Genomic DNA, 20,213 nt, shown 5'->3' on the forward strand with positions numbered 1-20,213 from the left:
CGTATGACATCAATTCTGCAATGGATATTTATATCCAAAATATAGTGAAAACACTATTAATTAGCACTGTAACAAGATCGGCAGTTTAAGACATTAACTTGTGAGCACAAAACACAAGATACTTCTCTTTTCAATATAAATAAGGCTTTATTGGATAAATCTAAGACATATAAACTAATCTAACACATGAACACACGCATTCACACAAGTTGCAGAAAGAGAGAAAGTGAGGAAATAATTAGTTTAAGAGAATGAAAATGTGAAATCCCAAGTTTACAGCAATATGTGCAATTGCATAGATCTGAACAACCATCAATCACTTAATTAACCCTAGCATTGAGTTCCTCAATTAGGTTAAAATTTATATTAAATGCACCAGTTCAGCTAGGATCTGGAGGTACTTGCGTTCCTGTGTGTGGGGTTCCCTTCCTTGTCTGGTTGCCGTAAGGGGTTTCCCGCTTTTCTGATTGGCTGGAGGTTCAGTCTTGTGAAGCCAGTGATTGGGCGTTGGCTGACGACGCGGAGCTGTGGTCTGCAGTTGAAGTTTTAGACGGCACTTTTTCGGAGATGCGGCGTTAGGCAAACTTAACTCGAAACACGAAACTCTCAATGGAAAATAAAATAAACTAAAGAAATAGTAATAGAAGCAAAGTTTGACGAGACCAGGTGGCGTTTCTCCTCATGGTTTTGGAGGAGATGGCGTGTAAGCCAGAGCACGCTCAAAACTAAAGAAACATGATTAAAAAAAAACGACAAGGCTCGAAAAGGCAAAAAGGAAGAGAGAGAAAGATGGTGTCCTGAGTATTTAAACCAGGCTGTTTAACGCACCCCAAATGGTGTTTTGACCAATTAGATGTCGTGTTTGCTCGGGGTGTTGTATATTTCTCCTCCCCATTCAATAAACCAAATGTTCTCTTATCAGTCACATGGTCCACGTTTTTCCCGCTCTTGCAGAGTATAGATTTGGACATGATTTCTATAACAAGTATATGATACATTTGACAAAGAAGTGATTGGAATAAACGTTTCAAGCATGAATTCTCAAACTCACACATACCAAACCTGAATACGAACCATTAAGCTATTCAATAGTTATTAAAAATACATACACAATAAATGATTAAGACCTGATAAGTCACATGTGGGTTACATACATAATATGGAGTTATGCATAGCAATGATTAGTTGCTCACCAGTCCTTTTAGTGTCATTTAGATGCATATTTAAATGGAAATGCAGTTTCTGTGCCATTCTCTGAACATAAGGACATGTTCTGTGAATGTATGAAGTTAAAATGTCTGTAAGGAATTTCAGTCTGTTCTCTGTCTCAGAGGTGGGGGAAGTAAATCCAAAGAGCTTGTGATTGCTATCACTGGTTACCATGTGATGGTCACGCCGTGCATCTCTTTTGACCATTAATCTTAATTACTTGCCCTAAAATTGACAATCTCCTTCCTGAGTTGTTATGATCAGTGTGTTCCTTTTGTGTTAATGTTGAAAGCTGTTCTGTGAAGGAGTTGGTTAGGCTTGCTTCAGACTGGCTAGGGTCTGATTTATGACATCCTGTTGTCTTGGGCCTTTTGTGGAATTTTGGGCTCCTCAGGTTTCAACCATGTTTTGACCAAATCTTAGATTGTCTGATTCGGTCTGATATCCTACAGATGTTAAAGGGGTGGTTCATCTAAAAATTCACCATGTCCTTCCAAACCTGTAGAGTTTCTTTCTTCTTTGGAACACAAAAGGATAATCTTCTGGCTGCTCTTTTCTATGCAATTATAATGCATGGGGACTAGAGCTTTCAAGCTTCCAAAATGATTAAGTCTTCTGAAGCCAGGTGAATGCTTTGTGTGAGTAAAAGACTTTAAACAGATCAAAATGTAGCTTTTTTTTAATTCACATCCAACTTCACTCTAGTCTCCTTTTAAAAATGCATGAGAGGCCATGAAAGAAGTATTGAATAATATATTATTAACATATTGGGTGTTTATTAGTACTTATAAAGCACATATTCTGCATGACCATATTCTACATCCCTAATCCTAATCAATACCTACACTTAACAACTACCTTACTAACTATTAATAAGCAGCAAATCAGTAGTTTGAGGCAAAAGTCATAGTTAATGGTTTGTTAATAGAGAGAATTGGACCTTAAAATAAAGTGTGACAGGGAAACGCATTATGCTACATACAAACCAATAGCAGCCTATAAGGCCTATGAAAATTGAAGCCTTTAATTTGCAGTACTGCAAATAAATGTTTCAATATGCAGCTGTCAAACCTTTTCAGAAGTAAACAATTTACAGTCTTGACTATAAAAAAAAACTCAAAGTTATAATTACCGACCCTTGTGACAACCAGCCCCAATATATTAATTGTAGTTATGTGTAACATTTCAACTCTTGTTATAAGGCCACTCAGTATTTATTTATTTAGTTAGTGTTTGTGCAGGGAATACCAGGAAGGCACATGAGAAACAGGACATAAATATTGTATGTGATATGTAAACCACTGTTTATGTGGAGCTTCATGCATTCTGCAAACTCCGCCCACCAGAATTACATCAGTATCTTTTAACCAGAAGTTCATCGACCTAGAGTGTATTCCCATCTCAGGAGGACGATTCAGACAACTTTACAGCTCATTTTTGATGCTAAATTATTCATGTAACTTAAAAATAATACACGCTTCACATTAATACTTTGAAACTCTTCGGCCAATTTGCCTGCTAAGCTTTCATTAAAATGTATTTAAATGTATTTCATGGCATTTATCCACATGCAAATTAAGTCAAAATTATTGTCTGTGGGAATCAATAGCCTTATACGAATAAATTGATTTAAATCGATGAAGTCAAATAAACTTTCTCTCTCACTCTTCCTCTTTCCAGGTGTTTACACGTTATGGGAAATGTTACATGTTTAACGCTGCTGAAGAGGGGAAGACTTTGAGGACTACAATGAAAGGAGGCACGGGCAACGGCCTGGAGATCATGCTGGACATCCAGCAGGATGAATACCTGCCTGTGTGGGGAGAAACAGGTAAACACACACACACACACACACACACAAATGCAGTCAACCCTGATCACACTATGTACACTGAGCTGTCCCAGAGGTTTTCCTTGTTAAACATCTCTCCTCATGTACAGGAGAAACTCTGATTGTCTTACAGGTGTCTGATTAGGGCAGGGCTTTGTCAGCGCTTTCAATGTAACGCTGTCCCCAGGGACGCAGTGAATATTTGCGAGAGACACACACCTTGAAGAACAGTTGTGATGCTGTAATGGTGTAGACAAATCCAGTGGGATTCATTATCAAATAGAACTTCTTGCATCCTGAGGAACTGATCTGATGCAGGTACACTTCTCTGAGCAGTGGTACACAAAAACTTCAAAAAAAATTTTTGATTACCATTGTGACACCCAAGCAAAGCATTGCTTCCCTTGTGGTGTTTTCGATATTTCAAAGGAGATGAAAGCATTTAGGATTAAGAGAGCAGCATTGAGGATTCCCAGCAAAAGATTCATTAGCATTTAAAGGTTACGAGTTTAGCTGAGGCTGAATTCAAATTTATTCCAAGAAATATCATCATACTTTTTCCAAAATTGAACAAAAGGAGTCAGAGCGTGGTGACTATACATTTCATCAGAAGTTTTGGGAGAGTGGCCTTTAAAGCAATGGCACAAATTGTACCAAAGCTTTATTGCTGATTCAGGGCTGATTCATAAATCATTTAGATTTACTTTTTCCTCACCTTCACATAACTGTGAAGGATATGGACAATTCCTCTAAAACTCCTATGTACCGTAGATCCAGTATATGGCCTGTTTAATGGCCGAAAGTTAATCTGTTGTCAGATCAGCCATTAGAGCAGTGCTGTGGGGCAAGTGCCTTGGGGAGATTTTGTAAGGGCGAATATTGAGGTCTCGTTCTTTTCCTTGCATTCCAATGAAGTTTATGCAGTTGTGTCTGCTCCTCCTCTTTTCTCTTTACATGGTCCTCAATGCACACCTCTTATGTAAACACATTCTCGGTTTTATCGTTAAAGCACCAGATTTGAATTGTATGAAGATGTTCAGTGAATAATGCCTCACACAAAGCTATTGTATGGTTTCAGAAGACTCTTAGACTCTTTTATGATTCTTTTATGTCATTTTTGGAGCTTGAGAGCTACTATCCTCTGTCTCATCCCACATCCATCTCCTGTTGTGTTCCATATTGAGTAAATTAATTTTATTTTTGGATAAACTTATCCTTTGATATTGCTCCTGCAAAGATGTTTTCATTTATTATTTATTCATTTACTTGAAGACATTTGGATAAAAGTCATTGTCTATAATCAAAATGATCTTTGCACAGAAAAACACTATAGGCTTACTGACAAAAAGTTATTACTTGAATGAAATCTAAACATTATTCAACTAAATCTAGTTAGTTTTACTAGTTTCTAGTTTACTAGTTACATAGTTTCTTACTTTTTATAATAAAGATGTTTTTATTATTCAACAGAAAAAGGCACATAAAGCTGAAAGACAAAATGGAGCTGATTTTTTTTTTTACAGTAGATACAGTAGATCAGGTTACAGTAGTGGGCAAAGTTTTTCAAGCTTCAAAGGGAGGCGTGACAATAAAACTGATTTCTAGCTCCGATTGGAAAGAAGAAAAGTCAGCAGATTGCCTGCTGTATTGTTTACTTTCTTCTTAGTTTAAATGATCAAGACCAGAAAGTCATCTGTCTGCATCCACCATTCTACCTCTGACACTCAAAATTTTTTGGAGAGTCATGGGCAAAGAGATGGAGAAATTGGAAATGGAAGAGGTGAAGAGGAAGTGTGCACATGCATATGTAATATAATAAATGTGCTACATCGTGCTGAAAAATCTTGGCACGATGCACAAGGAAGATGACACGTGTGGAGCAGAGAAAGAGCCCATGATAAACTTGCTATCATCTTTTCAAATTTAAGACACTGAACGAGATCCCTGAGCCTCACTGAATAAATGTGCAGCCAATCCGTCATTCTGTCTGCTGGTTTCCAACTCTGATGAATGCAGAGTGATGAAGAACTTATTCACTTTGAAAGAAGAAATGGGGAGATAAACAATATATTATCTAGAGCAAGATTCGGTGTGCTTGAACGGGAATATTTATGTGTTTATTGCTTTTTGGATGCAGTGGTGAAGCTCAGCAGTACTGTAAATTCATTCAAAAGATCACTTCTTCGCTTTCGTTTCAATACATTTTGCATCCCCCTTTCTCATTTCGCTTCTCTTTCCTCTTCATGTTTTCGTGTTATTCATCTAAATTAGTGGCTTCATACTAAGTAACGTCTAGGTTACTTGTGTAACCCTCGTTCCCTGAAGGAGGGAACGGAGACGTTACGTCAGTGACTGACGAATTGGGATCTCGCCCGAGAGCCCAATCACCTTCGAGTGTTAACTAAACAAGCCAATGACAGTTGGCGTGCGTGTTTCGCCACGCGCACCCCGCCCCGCAGCGCGGATATAAAAGGAGAGCGCGTGCAAACGCACATCAGTTTTTCGCTGAGGAGCCGAGACTACGTGCCCCGGCCGTACAGCGGTGGTACAGCAACTGTGGCAACGGAACGTAACGTCTCCGTTCCCTCCTTCAGGGAACGAGGGTATATATATATATATATATATATACAGTATATATATAGAGAGAGAGAGAGAGCGAGAGAGAGAGACACTCTCACACACACATACATTTCTTTATTTTTCTTCTTTTAAAGTTCCAACTTCTTAGGTGTGAACAATCATAACAACACTTTAGGATCGAATATGCATGGCGTATGGCTATTAAATAAAATGTCAATTTCAGACTATTAATAGCAGGAGCAATTATAGGGCATTCATTAATTATAGGGGACAGTCATTGCAGGGGTGATTTGCCCAAACATTTCCCATTATTTACCCAAAACAAATCATATCTCATGTTTAACCACTATAGAGACATCAGAGCCAGTTGCAAATTCCAGAAGATCTGGCCGAGTTGAGGCTGCTCTCTGCGGGTTCATGTGCACTGAACGGCCGCTGATGGCCTGGAGCTCACATCTCTGAAAACGTTGAAGCAATTTTGTAAATAAACGTTATCGTTATCAACAAACCGCATATTTGAAGTCTAAACAACTACATTCTTGCCTAAAAAAACTCCTAAAACTACATTCTGTGACACAAAAATAGTATTATTTATTAAATTATAGTGGATTTGAGCGTTCGCCATGACACTCGCTGTGAGAAATACTGCAAGCAGAGTGATACAAACGGTGAAACTGTTGTATAATATATTTATGAAAGAACAGCAGTAAGGACACTTTAAATGGGCATTAAAAAATAATGTTATAAAAATAATATAATAAATAAATATTAAATATATAATTAAATAAATGACAAATATTCATCAAAGAATCTTAAAAAAATGCATCATGGTTTTCACAAAAATCTATAGCATCATTATAGATTTATAGCAGCATAACATGCTTTATAATAGAAAATGTTTCTTGAGCAGCAAATCAGCATATTAGAATGATTCTTGAAGGAAGTTACACTGAAGTGGCACTGAACAGTGGAGTAATTTATAGGTACTGGGGTTATGGCATCACCCAGTAGAAGCCAAGGACTGCTGAGATGAACAGATATTCAGGGATAGAGGACACGGGACTTAACTCAGGCATAAGAGTAAACAGAGAACCACTAAAACACATACACATCTAAACAGCACTGCAATTAAATTTCCTTTTTAATATTAACATGACACTTTACATAACAAACTACACATTTGTGTTTACTGCTTGCATTAAATGCATATGTACTGGTATGTTTTCAGGCATCCACACACTGATGTTCTTTCGACCACCAAAATATTGACACAAAATCAATGCAATGAAAGAAAAGTTTTATTCAACAAACTTGAAATCTATAATACAAATTATAAGTTGAGAATTCCAAAACAAATGCACCTATTCTGATTGTGAACAAAGACTGCAGAACAACAGATGAATAATTACTGACGTTAGTCCATATCTCGATCTGAAATTGATTAGCTGTGCAGCGCTAATTCCTGATTGTTTAGTTCAAATTTGGCCAAATTCCATGACAATTCCGCATTATACAGTGAATTGTGGTTTTATTCGTAACTCCGCGATTCCTTCCATGTTGCCAAATTCCATGACATTCCGCATTATTCAGTGAATTGTGGTTTTATGCGTAACTCTGCGATTCCTTCCGTGTTGCCCACATCGCAGAAATCATAGGGCTCTAGATGTATGGACAGTGTAGCCAGGAAATTAGTTTTAACTGCAAAATGGAGTAGCCTACTACCAAGTGAATTAACCTCACACACAAACAAGCAGTTGTGTGTCACGCACATTCCAAACTGTGTCGCATGTGTGCTACAGTGGTAAATGTAATCAAAGCATGTTTTCCTACCACGTGGTGCAGCCGTGCATACACACAAACTACCAGAAATAGTCATAGCACAAAGTCATATTTTATTGAAACACATTCTTGTACGTGTTCTAAGTTACCCAAGATAACTTGTTTTACATTAGATGACATGTACCCACCTGATAGTGAGAGAATGTGAGCTGGACGCAAGGTCACGGTTCATTTTAGAATTGTCAATGCTTTTGAAGCAGATGGTCACTGCTAACATAGCGCCATCTACAAGTGTGGTGTTAAACAGCAGAGAAAGCTTTGTCATTGAATGGGCATTAGAAAGCACATGAGTGTGTGGATGTGAAATGGACACCACGTTTCTGACATCAGTTTGATTTGGATATTTGAGCTGATTTTTGACGTCAAGTTTTGATATCAATTTCAGGTCTTTTGAACATCATTTGCACACTGGGACACATTTCAAAATGAGATGTGGCAAATCGATGCTGTCCGAGGCCCCAGTTAAGAAAAAAATATATTTAAGCTTAATCAGGCTGGCAAATAAATAAATATCAATCAAACACACAAATCATTGATGTTAATGTGATGTCCATATGATATCAATTTGACGTCTAAACCATGACATTTATTTGATGTAAACTGAATGTCAAACACATTGGCCTGTTTATACATTAAACTTATTTCAGTGTGTGTATTAACTTCATATTTTCACCCAAGAAATTGCTGTCCAAACTGACCTTAAAATGATGTTATACAGCATCGTGACCAAGTCTTGACTAATATTTGACGTCAAATTGATATAAATTGACATCAAGGTGCCCGCTGGGAAGTGTCTGAGCTTCCAATTCCTGTCCTTTTTGCTGTTTGTGTTTCTCTCTTCATTCTGTTTCTTTGTACTCTGAGGCTTTAATTTGGAGTGACAGATGATTATCTGGAGCAAACAATGAATTAGCATGACAATACTTTCAACATACAAATAAGAAATTATTCACCAACCTCACACCAACCCGACAGCAGATATTCACATCTTATCATTAACCTGCTTAGACACACTCAACGGCACATTCTTTCTTACATCCCCCACACACATACACCCCATTACTGAGATTCTGATAATGACTCTAGTGAGAAATTATGAAAAACTGAAGTCTTCTTCACAACCAAGTACAGTTTATAATGAATAGTTTTCTTCCCCACCAAGACCTGAATCTAATGGCATTGATTGTTCGGGAAGAGAAATGAATGATTCTGGTTCTGATTCAGATCCGCTTAATGGTTTTGGTTCCTTAACGAGTCTGTTAATGACTGTTTTAGTACTTTGGAGGAAACACACAAATATAGTGTTCCCGATAATCTCCTGTGGCAAACTTTTGCCTAATATTGCTGCAAATGTAAAATATCCCACACTTAAAAAGCCTCTGGATAATAATATATATTCTAGTCTCAGTCTCAGACGTCATGCCCATGGACTGTTGGCTGAATGCATACGGCACACAAAATTGGAAACACCTCGGGAGTTTCGAAGTCATCATTGGATTGGTTGAATTATACAGGATTTTCAGGAGACATTGGTGAAATGTTAAAGTCGCACTCTTTAACATTTCACCTAGAAACAAAGATACCGTGATGAAACCCCCTTATGGAAGAAGAGAGCCGCTGTTTTTACAACTGTGACGATGAGTGCTTATCAGAATCAACTAAACGCTGGATTTTCAAAAGTATATGTGAAATATTTCAAGTTTGCTGCATAGAATCTTTAAAATAAGTCCAAGAGTTTTACACACCGGTCTGTTATTGTGGGGACATTTCCACCCCCTAAACACGACGTGCCACAAAACGAAACATGATTGGTTTGTCCTCTTGGGCGGTCCTTGGCCATTAAAAGCGGCCAAGGGTCCCACACCTTCTGCCATCAGTCTGAAGGTCTGGCTACGTGGGACTATATATATTCTGACAAATCTTACAAGAAATCATAACAAAGACAATGTGCATTTTATTTCAAAACAATACAACAAACCAAACTATTCATCTACCCATGCTGGTCATGGCAAAATCCAGTCATTTTAATAAAAATCCAGTCTGTGTCTGGATTATGTACCTGTTTTGTGTGTGTTTTCTCCCTCGTGCCCATATTTGGTCGTTCCTGTTCCTGTCCTTGTTGTCTCATTATTAGTTGATTCCCCTCACCTCTCATTCCCTCGTTCAGTGTGGTATTTAGAGTGTAGTCTGCCCCATGTTTCCTTGTCAGGTCTTATATGTCTTGGAGTAGGCAATCATGACAGTCTGAGGGTGAAAGATTTACCTATGCAGAATTCACAGTGGGTTCAAGTTGTTCACACAGATTTGTCATGTTGACAACAAAATGCTGTTTGATTTGAAAGTGGCTTCTGTGCGAGCTGTGCTTCATACATTGCTATACAACTGACAATAGAAAATGTACCTTTTTTTACTCGCAAGACTTTGCTAATATGACCTAACCATTCCATTCCATTTATTTTAATGGAAAAAAATATTAGAATCTTCATGCATTTTCATTACAATTACAATTCATTGTATGACAGTTTGTGGCTGGCAAATAGAACAAAATAAAAACGCCATAACATTCTATTTATTCTAAGTCTTCCAAAGCCATAAATGATGAAGGAATGACCTATAAGCAGCCAGAATGCACTGGATTTGCCTTGCATTTAGTGCAGTTGCATTCAAACAGTGAGGACAATACTGTAGTGCAGTCTATTTATTGAATTTGTAGTATTTCATAGTACTGTTCCTTTCTGTGCTGGAAGGGTCTTTCTTTTATCACATATAAGGACACAAGAACACAACTGAGCTAAAAATAATTTCTTATGTCATGGCGCAGTACACGCAGTAGCAGCGCCACAACTGAAGCAGTGCCGGAAACCCTGTCAGAATATTTTAGTATAGCCTTCCTTCCACGAATGGAACATCATGCAATTTTTATTTTATTTATTTTTGTATTTTTATTTTTTAAAGTGAACTGGTCCTTTATTCACAGTGCTAGTGATTATTGACTTTTTATTTTTAATTTATTTGACTTCTTTTTTTATTGTTTGTCTTTTTTGGCAGTTTAATAAATACAATTGTTAGTTAGTCTTTCTTTCTGTCTTTCTGTCTTTCTTTCTTTCTGTCTTTCTTTCTGTCTTTCTGTCTTTCTGTCTTTCTTTCTTGGAGTCTTTCTGTCTTTCTTTCTTTCTGTCTTTCTTTCTTTCTGTCTTTCTGTCTTTCTGTCTTTCTTTCTTTCTTTCTTTCTTTCTTTCTTTCTTTGCTTGCAGCACACTTTACATGGTCTGTAACTCTGGTCTGTGAGCTTGAGTCCACATGACTCTTTGAAATGTTTTGAGCTTTTAACTGTCTTCTGGAAACTAATACCCATCATATTTGACAAGCTACACTTTGGTGCATTTGATACGGGACACATACACAGCTGAAAGTATTGACTTAGTCCCAGTGTGTGTGAGGCTGCTTGCAGCTGCTGTCATGGTGTGTTTCCATCAGTGCTTTGGCCTCTGGAGTGTCAGTGGAAGGTGGGGGGTCTTTGTGGCTGTACTCTCCTGTTATAGATAGCTGTTAAGATGCCTGCGAGCCTGCGGGGGTTCTGATGACTGAATTGAGGCCTCTCTCCTCGCCAGGCCTTTGAGAACGGTTGAGGCGGGCGGGGGAAAAATGAACACATCTCTTGCAACCAATATCACAGGCTAGCGAGCCACGGCTAATCAAACAAAATGACAGATATTAATATTAAGGAAGACTGTGAAATAGGTCTGATTTCCTAAAGCCCTTTCTTTTATGTTTTTTTTTTTGAGACTTTATGAGAAAGATTGGTGTTGTGTTGAATTGAGGTTGATCGTACTAAAGCTGGTACTTTTTCCACAAACAGACAGAATAACCGACACATGGGTAAGAACATCCAAAAGTATCTCACAGCGGGTCATGTTCACTGACTGCTGTCACAGAGTCAACAACATCCATAGCACCAGACCCCCACACTCCGCCTACTCGTTCACAGTCACTGTTCTGATCACCTGCACCTGTGTCATCCAATCAGCACAGACTATATAAACCACTCAGTTCACTGATGTCTGGTCTCGTTGTTCCTATCATAACACTACCCAACCTCTTACCTGCATGGACTTATCCACGTCAGTTCGATAGTCATCTGCATCCAACTTCCGGAACCAGCTCACCAACACCAGTTCATCCAAACCTGCAAAGATAAGACTGTTATTCACTGAACTATCTCAGCATTGTTCTGTTGACCAATCACTCACCTGCTATCCACTTATATCTGTCAAAACCTGCAATAAACCTGTTTGAATTACCTTGTTGCATTCTTCATGTTTTATTACAACTGCTCATACTCATATTTCTGTACAAGTTTATGTGAATGAATTTTCATACAGAAATCAGGATTAATAATTTTAAGTTATATTTTTGGCTTTAATTTGATAAAATGGTGAGAGGAGACGGCAATATATATATATATATACATACATACTTTTATTCAGCAAGAACACATTAAATTGATCGTATAACAGTTCCCCCAAAAATAAAGCGGCACAACTGTTTTCATCATTGATAATAATAAATGTTTATTGAGCAGCTTATTAGAATGATTTCTGAAGGATCATGTGACACTGAAGACTGGAGTAATGGCTACTGAAAATTCAGCTTTGCATCAGAGAAATAAATTAAATTTTAAAGTGTATTAAAGTTTGAAAGTTATTTTAAATTGTAATATGTTTGTAATAAACATAAGCTTAAAACCCCCAGACTTTTGAATGGTAGTGTCTAAGAATGTTTCCATATATATATTCGAAAACACGAGTATTTTTTTTTGTTTTGTTACATTGTTAAAATAATTAAATATGATTGAGCAATTCAGTGACCTTACAATAATGATGTATTGTAGTTAATTTGGAAAGTCAGACTTTTCACGTTCTTGGTAAATGCAAAAAATGTATGTGAAGTCATGAACTTGGTAACTCCATTTTTTGTGTGTGTGTGTTCATCAGCATTACAAGGACAAAAACAAATTTGCGTGCACCAAACTTGTGAATCTGGTGGAAATAAAATAAATCTGGTCACCAGCTGAAACAGCTTAGGTGGTCTAGATGTTTTTTTTTCTTTTGTTTTTCAAGAATTAAAGCATTAAAGATGCAAATGTCTTCATTCAAGACTACTTCCGCTTAACTCCTCCATTGTACTCTTTTGAAGCAAAACTAATCTTTTTATTTCTCTCTCTCTCCTTCTCTGCTTTAGAAGAGACCGCATTTGAGGCAGGAGTGAGGGTGCAGATCCACAGTCAGGCAGAGCCTCCCTTTGTACATGAGCTGGGCTTCGGAGTCGCCCCAGGCTTTCAGACCTTCGTGGCTACCCAGGAGCAAAGAGTGAGTGAGCTTTGACCTCGTAGGTTTGTCCTCAGCCTAAATATTTTGGTCTCTCAAGCCCTATTCACACCTGTTATTAACATGCGTCCAAGTTGAACCTATATCACAAGAGTTCAGTAAAAGCAGTGCTCAAATCACATTCGATACTCAGAAACAGATGCCACCACATCTCATTGGTAGTGTAAATACTAATGCATCCTGACATATCAGCAAAGGACTGCTGACTCACCGAACACACCGCCAAAACCAGATCGCCCAGGTTAGTAAATGGGGCCTTTTTAATCCATACCCATGTGTTCACGCTCCTCATTGCTCCACGTTTCTATTCTGTTTCATGTATAATGTTAATATTTCGTCAACCTCCTCAGGGTGTTCAATCTTAAAGGACCATCACATGGTTTGTGTGTCCGTGTGTTTGTGAGACAGGTGTCTACGCATACCAATTATTTTTTGAAGCTCTTTCACTATGCTCCCTATGATACCTTATTTTTAGTTTTTCTTTTGGTATTTTGCTCTCCACTTTGTTTTACTTTGTTGTTGTTGTTGTCCTGATGCTGTGAGGCTTTAATATCTCCAGCCGTGACCTTGCTGGCAATCTGACTGGTCTTTGTTTGTAATCACTGTAGTCTCACTGAGTCTCACCACAGTAAGCAGAAAACAAGCCTAGCATCGTGTTTTTGTGAGAAAAGCGTGATTTCCATGTTTAATAATTAGTTTGGTGCTAATTCAAAAAGTTTCACACATAATATTTTGTTTTTGTGAAGAGTCATCTGAATGGTGTATCATTCAGTCACTCATATGAGACTGTACTCACTCATATGAGACTGTACTGTACTCCATAATAGTTTTCTATAAAAAGCATTTTAAGTGTGTATGGTACCCCCAATGTACATTATTTTGCCATGTTGAAATGTTGCAAACTCCGGTGTTTCATTAAGCATCAAATAGAATTCTCATGCTCATTGGCTGCCAGTAGTGTACTTTGATGAAGAGAATAGAGAAAATTAGACCATGAACTATACACACACATATCGTACTTTACCAGCTGAGACAACATGAGAATCAGTACTTGTAGGGCTGAAGAAGCAGAGAAGGTCTGAAGCCAGAGGATGGAAATATTGACAAAGACAAAACATGAGCGTAACATTGGTACGCCGTCCTACACATGAAGAAGAAAATCCTGAGTAATGATGTCCACGTTTTTTTTTTTTTTTTGGACAGGTAAGGGACTACAAGTTTATTTGCCACTTCCTTGTTGTTAATTGCACTCATGGTTGATTACTGGTTTTGTTTGATTATGCTAATTGTTATGTTTAGGTAGCTGTTAAACTGAAGTATAGGCTAATGACTAGTAACCTCAGCCCTCTGTAGTTGTGGTGTGTAATTACGTTTATGAACATTAGGACTGTTTGGCAAGCCTTCGGTGGTGTGCATTTTATTCCTAGTCACAGCAGCCCAATAATATTCTAAAATCACTGGCATAAATGGTAATAAACAACCTTGTTCGTCTTTTCTTTTCTTTGTTTTTTTTTTTGTCAAATGCATCAGTCTGGTCATGGCAATCCCTATAATATTTTTTAAAGCTGTTGTGGTTGATACATATGCATCTGTGGTGTTTCTGTCAGAGTGTCTGCAGCCTTCACCCTCCCTGCTGTTATCTGAGAGTGCAAGGGTGGCGTTCACTTATCTGCTGTAATGTACAGGTTAGGGAGGGTATCAACATTTCTGCCTGGGCTTCTGTTATCTGTCAGGGTCTCCTGCTTTCTTACCTTATGTTATCTGCCCTCTCTCTCCCCTCCCTCTCTCTCTCTCTCTCTCTGTGTGCACCTCTGTACCTTCAGTAATTCCAAATGGACCTTTTGTTATGGAAGATATGTTTGGTACAGGAAAGCTTTGATCTTTGATAATTTTGATAGTTTTATTCAATAAGAATAAAACAGAAATTGTTGTTTTTGGACCCTCAGATTCTTTGACTGCTCCCAATCCAAACCTTGGTGGGTTGTCTTCATGTGTTAAGCAATGTGTGAACAATCTGGGTGTTGTATTTGATGAACATCTGAAGTTTGAAATCATCCTTGTTTCAGTTGCGACTCCTGTCTAAAATTAAGACGTTTCTTTCTTTTAAAAACTTTGAGAAAGTGATTCATGCTTTTATTACTTCTAAACTTGACTACTGTAATTCACTTTATGCTAGGATTAGTCAAACAGCTTTGTCCCGATACAACTGGTTCAAAATGCGGCAGCTAGACTTCTGATGGGGGTTCATAAGCAGGACCATATTACTCCGGTTTTACGGTCGTCACACTGGCTGCTTGTGCGTTACAGAGTAGATTTTAAAATTGTACTTATTGTTTATAAATCCCTAAATGGTATGGCTCTATAATACATCTCTGATTTATTGAGTGAGCATTATGTAACCAGATCTCTCCGGTCTTCTAACCAGAGACTCTGGTCTATCCCCAAGACGAGGTGGAAGTGCAGGGGAGACCATGCTTTCTCTACAGTTGCCCCAAGACTCTGGAATGACTTGCCCATTTCTGTTAGAATGGCTTCTTCTGTGTCTACTTTTAAGTCTAAGTTAAAAACCTATCTGTTCGATAAGGCTTTTAATTCTGGTTGAAGCACTCTTGTCCTTGTTTTATGTGTTCAGATTTCTCTTCTAGAAATATATGCAAATTAGTGCATATTTAATTAAACAATGCATCATTTTCATGTTTAGATGTAACATTTCAGAAATCTTGTAATACAAATCAATTGTTTTAATGTACTGTTATTAATAAAATGAGGAATTATGGTGGTATCATTTTTTTTATTATAATTTCTTTTAAATACACCAGTGGTGTCTTGCCTTAAAATTGTGTAGACATCCTACTCTTTGCAGTTAGCAAGTCTGAAGTCTGTACATTATTACAATTGGTTGATATCTTTGGCTAGGAAAGTATCATTGGCCCTGTCATAATAACATGTGTAGAATAATGGATCGAGATAACATGTTTCTGTTGTGTGGAACCACTGTCCATGATTAAATCAAGTTTAGCCAAAGAGTTATAACAACATATTATCAAGCTAAATATACATTTTCTTTACACACATAATGTTAGATGTATTGACTACATCCCTAGCACACCCATTGCAATTGCTTTTTTATTAAAGCAACTTGAACGCACGTTCAAACATCGAGTTGAGCCAGTCAGTTTAACATGATGCAATCATGTTTGAACGAGAAACCTGATACAATGGTGTTAAATAAAAATGAATTGTTTAAAGAAGATATTTTTAAAACTTTTCACTGTTGTCCATGGAAATCTTATACACTACTAGCTTCATGTCTCTTATTACATTCCACAATCTCTCTTTCTTCTCACTTGATAAAATAATTTGAAGTCAAATCAAATTTTCGTGTAGAACAGGTAGCATTATCCCTGATCTACGTATATTTACAGGTTCACAAACAATTCACACTGACATGCGCTGAACCAAACATGTGACTGACACAATCGGGCACTTCATTAGGAAAATGTACTGGGTGTTAGTGGGCAGGCAAAGGAGGCAATGATGTGAAAGTAGGCATTGACGCTTTACTGTGGAGGCGTTATTGTGTTGATGCATTCATTCGTGTTAAGTCTCAGTTCAGAAAAAGTCCTTTTTGCAGCTTGGTGTTTCAATAAATATTTTTTTTCCAGCATGTTTTTACTGTACAATAAATATTAGACATTAAATATATTAGCTTTATTGCCTATGAGATTAACACTAATGTGCTGCTAATGGAGTAGACTCACTTTTTAAGTGTCCTTAGAGCTGCCTTTTTTGTTTAATATACATTACTGTTCAAATATTTGGGGTTGGCAAGATTCATTGTCTCTTATACTCACCAAGGCTACATTTATTTGATGAAAAATACAGTAAAACCGCAATATTGTGAAACATTACAATTTAAAGTGTATTTATTTATTTTATTTTATTTTGTGTGTGTGTGTGGGGGGGGGTGCATATATATATATATATATATATATATATATAAAAAGGAAAGAATAGGAAAAAGAAAGAAAAATCATACTGACCACAATCGTTTGTATTTACAGTGAACTTCAGTTGCTTGTTGTCTAGATTCACATTCTTGTGTTTATGGTGTAAGTATTGTTGGGGAACAGCACAAGATGTTTGGTAGTAGTTGTAACGAGACTGTAGTGTGGTTAGTGTTTGGTTGTGAATGTGCCGGAAAGATCAGCTGAAATACTAAACCTCCCTGTTGAACAAATGAGCCAGCCTGACAAAAACTTTTTCCCTGAAACCATTTGTTACAAACTTGGTTTTGACAACTTGGCTGACCCACTGGGAAAAGTCCCAGTGCTCTTTATGGCCAGTCCACCATGTGTGTCAGGGAGACCATTTGCAACAACACATTCATTTATTGTTCTTTTGCAGGCCTGGTTGTCCCTCAAGACATGGCAGGATGCTATAAATCTCGCTCTGCACATTCAGCTTAGTTTTGATTTGTTGAACATTGATTGAATTCAGAAAGAATATTGTTTATTTTGGGATAATAACAATCTTTGATTGATAGATATTTTGTGGATTGTGTCTCAATTACTCCCAGAATGCACTGAGAGCACATCTTGTGCTTACATGTTCAATGAATATGTCTCTCTTTCTGTTTTGCCCTTCAGATGTGCTGTAAAAATGGATCATAAAATGAAATTATCCTTCAAATCCAAGCATTATTTGTCTGAACATTACATTTCATTACTTTTTTACCTTAAAGTCATTTGGGTCATGGCCTTAACTTAAAGGTCCCCTCAAATGCTTAGAAACACGCAGCGTTACTCTGTGTTGACGTCATTTTAACTGAAACAGGAAGACAGGGCGGGACAGTTCAAGCAGCCCCGCCCCTTTTTAAAATAGCCAATAGTGTTCATTTATATTCACAGCTTGGGCTAGAGCCGTTCAGAGCTGTTGAGCTCCATAAAGTCGCATTTGACAGGGTATGCCAGCCACAATCTCATCCATATTGCTATAAAATAGCATTCTGTGTAGAATTCAAATAGCTCCGATACATTTTGTGGTCTGCGCCAACTCGCGCATGTGATCCGCTCCATGCTGTCGTGACTCTGAACCGGAGCAGAGTGTGTGTGCGGTGCGGTGGTTAGAGTGACACAGCGCGAAACCAGACTTCTTTTTTTCCTCAATGGAAAAGCATATTTACACTGTTTGAATCATTCCCTGTCCACTATGTAGTGCACTACGTGCCATTCACTGTACAGAAAATACTAATACTGTGGACAAGTGACCGATTTCAGCCCCAGCTTCAGCGTCTATTTTATAGTGTAGGGGGCGGGCACTTCGGATTCTAGAGAGCATTTGATTGGACAGAAAGTTTGATGAGAAGCTGAAGTACGATGTGACGTCAAAAAAAATAGTTGAGCCGTTTTGGCGGAAGTGACGAACTGCAAGCTTTGAATGCTTATATTTTCTAAATGCGAATTTTGTCACTGTTTTGGAGCACACTGCCTTATAGATAACCTTAAGACTAACATATTGATACTAACACCCAAAAAACTTTCATTTTGATTTCATGGGGACTTTAATCATTCCATTAATTTTGGAAATTTACACTAACAGAACAAATTAATATTTCAGCCAAAATAAACACAGGAATAGAACATTCCTTTAGATTGTGAGAAAATGCACTTGATTTGTTTTTTAAATATCCTCTGACCAGGAGGATGTATCTCCAACTAATTATCATTAACCCTGATGTCCTAGCCAGGGGCTGTAATGACTCGCTGATGCAGTGTTGCAAGAAACCCATTACAAAAGACCCAAAGAGAAGGAGAAAAAGAACAAACAAGGTGAATGTGGCCAATTTCTAAAGTCATGCATATGAATGCAGCTTGTAGGGTGGGTTGCAATGGCTTTTCATTTGATTGAAGAGTCTTGAGTTCACAGATTGAGTCTGAATGACATTTTCCTCTCAGAAATGCCTTTCATTCCTCTCTTGTTCAACTCAGCTGGGAGCTCTGTAAATTTAGCACTGGTTAATTAACTTTACTTTAGGCTTAAAAAAATCTAAAAGCATCCAGCGGGATACATTTTTCCACTCCCTCCTGTCTATCTCATCCCTCATTCCTCCATTTGGGATTGTCTTTAGTGATCCCTCTGGCAGAGTAAACCCCCTAACACTCTGCCAGTAAATACGCTAAATTAGGTCTTCAGACTAGTTTGAAGAAACAAACTGTCATTCCCAGCATTCAATTACATAACTTTTGCTAATATCATGGCCTGTAAGTCACTATGATAAATTTGCTGTATAATATAAAAAATTGTTTTCAGGCTTTATCAGTTCAAGCTGTGTTAATGTATGGTATGAATCGAGTTTAAACTAGTTTGGGAATGGTTTGTTGTTATCATTTAATCAAAAATATTTGTGTCATGGATGTAAAATGGTTTGTGTAGAATTTAACTGGACTACCATCTGTAATGTTTTTATTATTTATTAGCTCTAAAAAGGGGAATATTTATGACGAATTATAACTGGTTATGATTCATAATAAATATTTAGATTATATCTTCGAATTAACTGCAGCAGAATCAATATTACAATTATTTGATCTGTCCGTCCACCGAGCAGATAATATAATCATTCATCAATTCAAGGAATGTTTATTTTTCTGGCCACACAACAATAAACTGTCCTTCTTTGTTAAGTGCTCGCATTAATTTAGCAAATGTAGCAAGGGTTCAACACATTCATTGACTTCAAACTGTGAGCAGCAAACAGAGACAATCCATTGTGAATATAAGGGATTTAATAAATGAAACTATATCTAACATATAACTAACTAAAACATATATACACAGAATGAAACAAAGTAAGGAAAAGGGAGAGAGTAGAAAAGAATGGCAGTATTTCACATCACTTAACCACAACCTTTGAAAATCATCAGAGAATTCAAAAATCACCTTAAAAAGGGACTGAAACTTAAACACGCATCTAGATAATTTCAAGCGGTTACTTGCATTGGTTTTCGATTGCTGAAGAAGAGTCCGGATGCGGTAGATAACGGAGGTCTTTTGATGAGTTCGCAAGGAGTCAGCTGGAAGTTTTTACTTCTGGTTCTTCTGAAGAAGGAAAAGTCCACAGCGACCAACGTTACTTGAAGATAAAAACTGCCAGGAAATAAAACTCAAGAGGAAGATCTTGAGAGTCTTGAAAGGTGTTGTCTCATACGAAGAAAGAGTTACTGAGCAAAGTTTTTTCCGGGCTAATCGCTTTTGAGAATTCCTATTCTGTGTGGACTGGCCAATAAGAGGCATGGATTTTGAGCGGGAGAAACTTTCTTTGTCTCTTGTTTATGGCTCATTTGCATGTTTTATGGCAGGTCTGG

The 20,213-nt window shown here is 37.5% G+C and overlaps 1 protein-coding gene across 1 annotated transcript in view; it reads left to right on the top strand.

Moving 5' to 3' along the window:
• Positions 1-2,889: 2,889 nt before the first annotated feature.
• LOC107592342 (acid-sensing ion channel 2) overlaps positions 2,890-20,213 on the top strand; it is a gene marked incomplete at its 5' end in the record, with an annotated part of 51,198 nt that continues 33,874 nt past the window's right edge. The window contains 2 exons of the mRNA XM_016281847.1: positions 2,890-3,040; positions 12,701-12,828. Coding sequence (XP_016137333.1) covers positions 2,890-3,040; positions 12,701-12,828 — 279 coding nt within the window. The remainder of the gene's footprint in view (positions 3,041-12,700; positions 12,829-20,213) is intronic.

Source organism: Sinocyclocheilus grahami, unplaced genomic scaffold (assembly GCF_001515645.1).
Source record: "Sinocyclocheilus grahami isolate Dianchi unplaced genomic scaffold, SAMN03320097.WGS_v1.1 scaffold9.1, whole genome shotgun sequence".
NCBI lineage: Eukaryota > Metazoa > Chordata > Actinopteri > Cypriniformes > Cyprinidae > Sinocyclocheilus > Sinocyclocheilus grahami.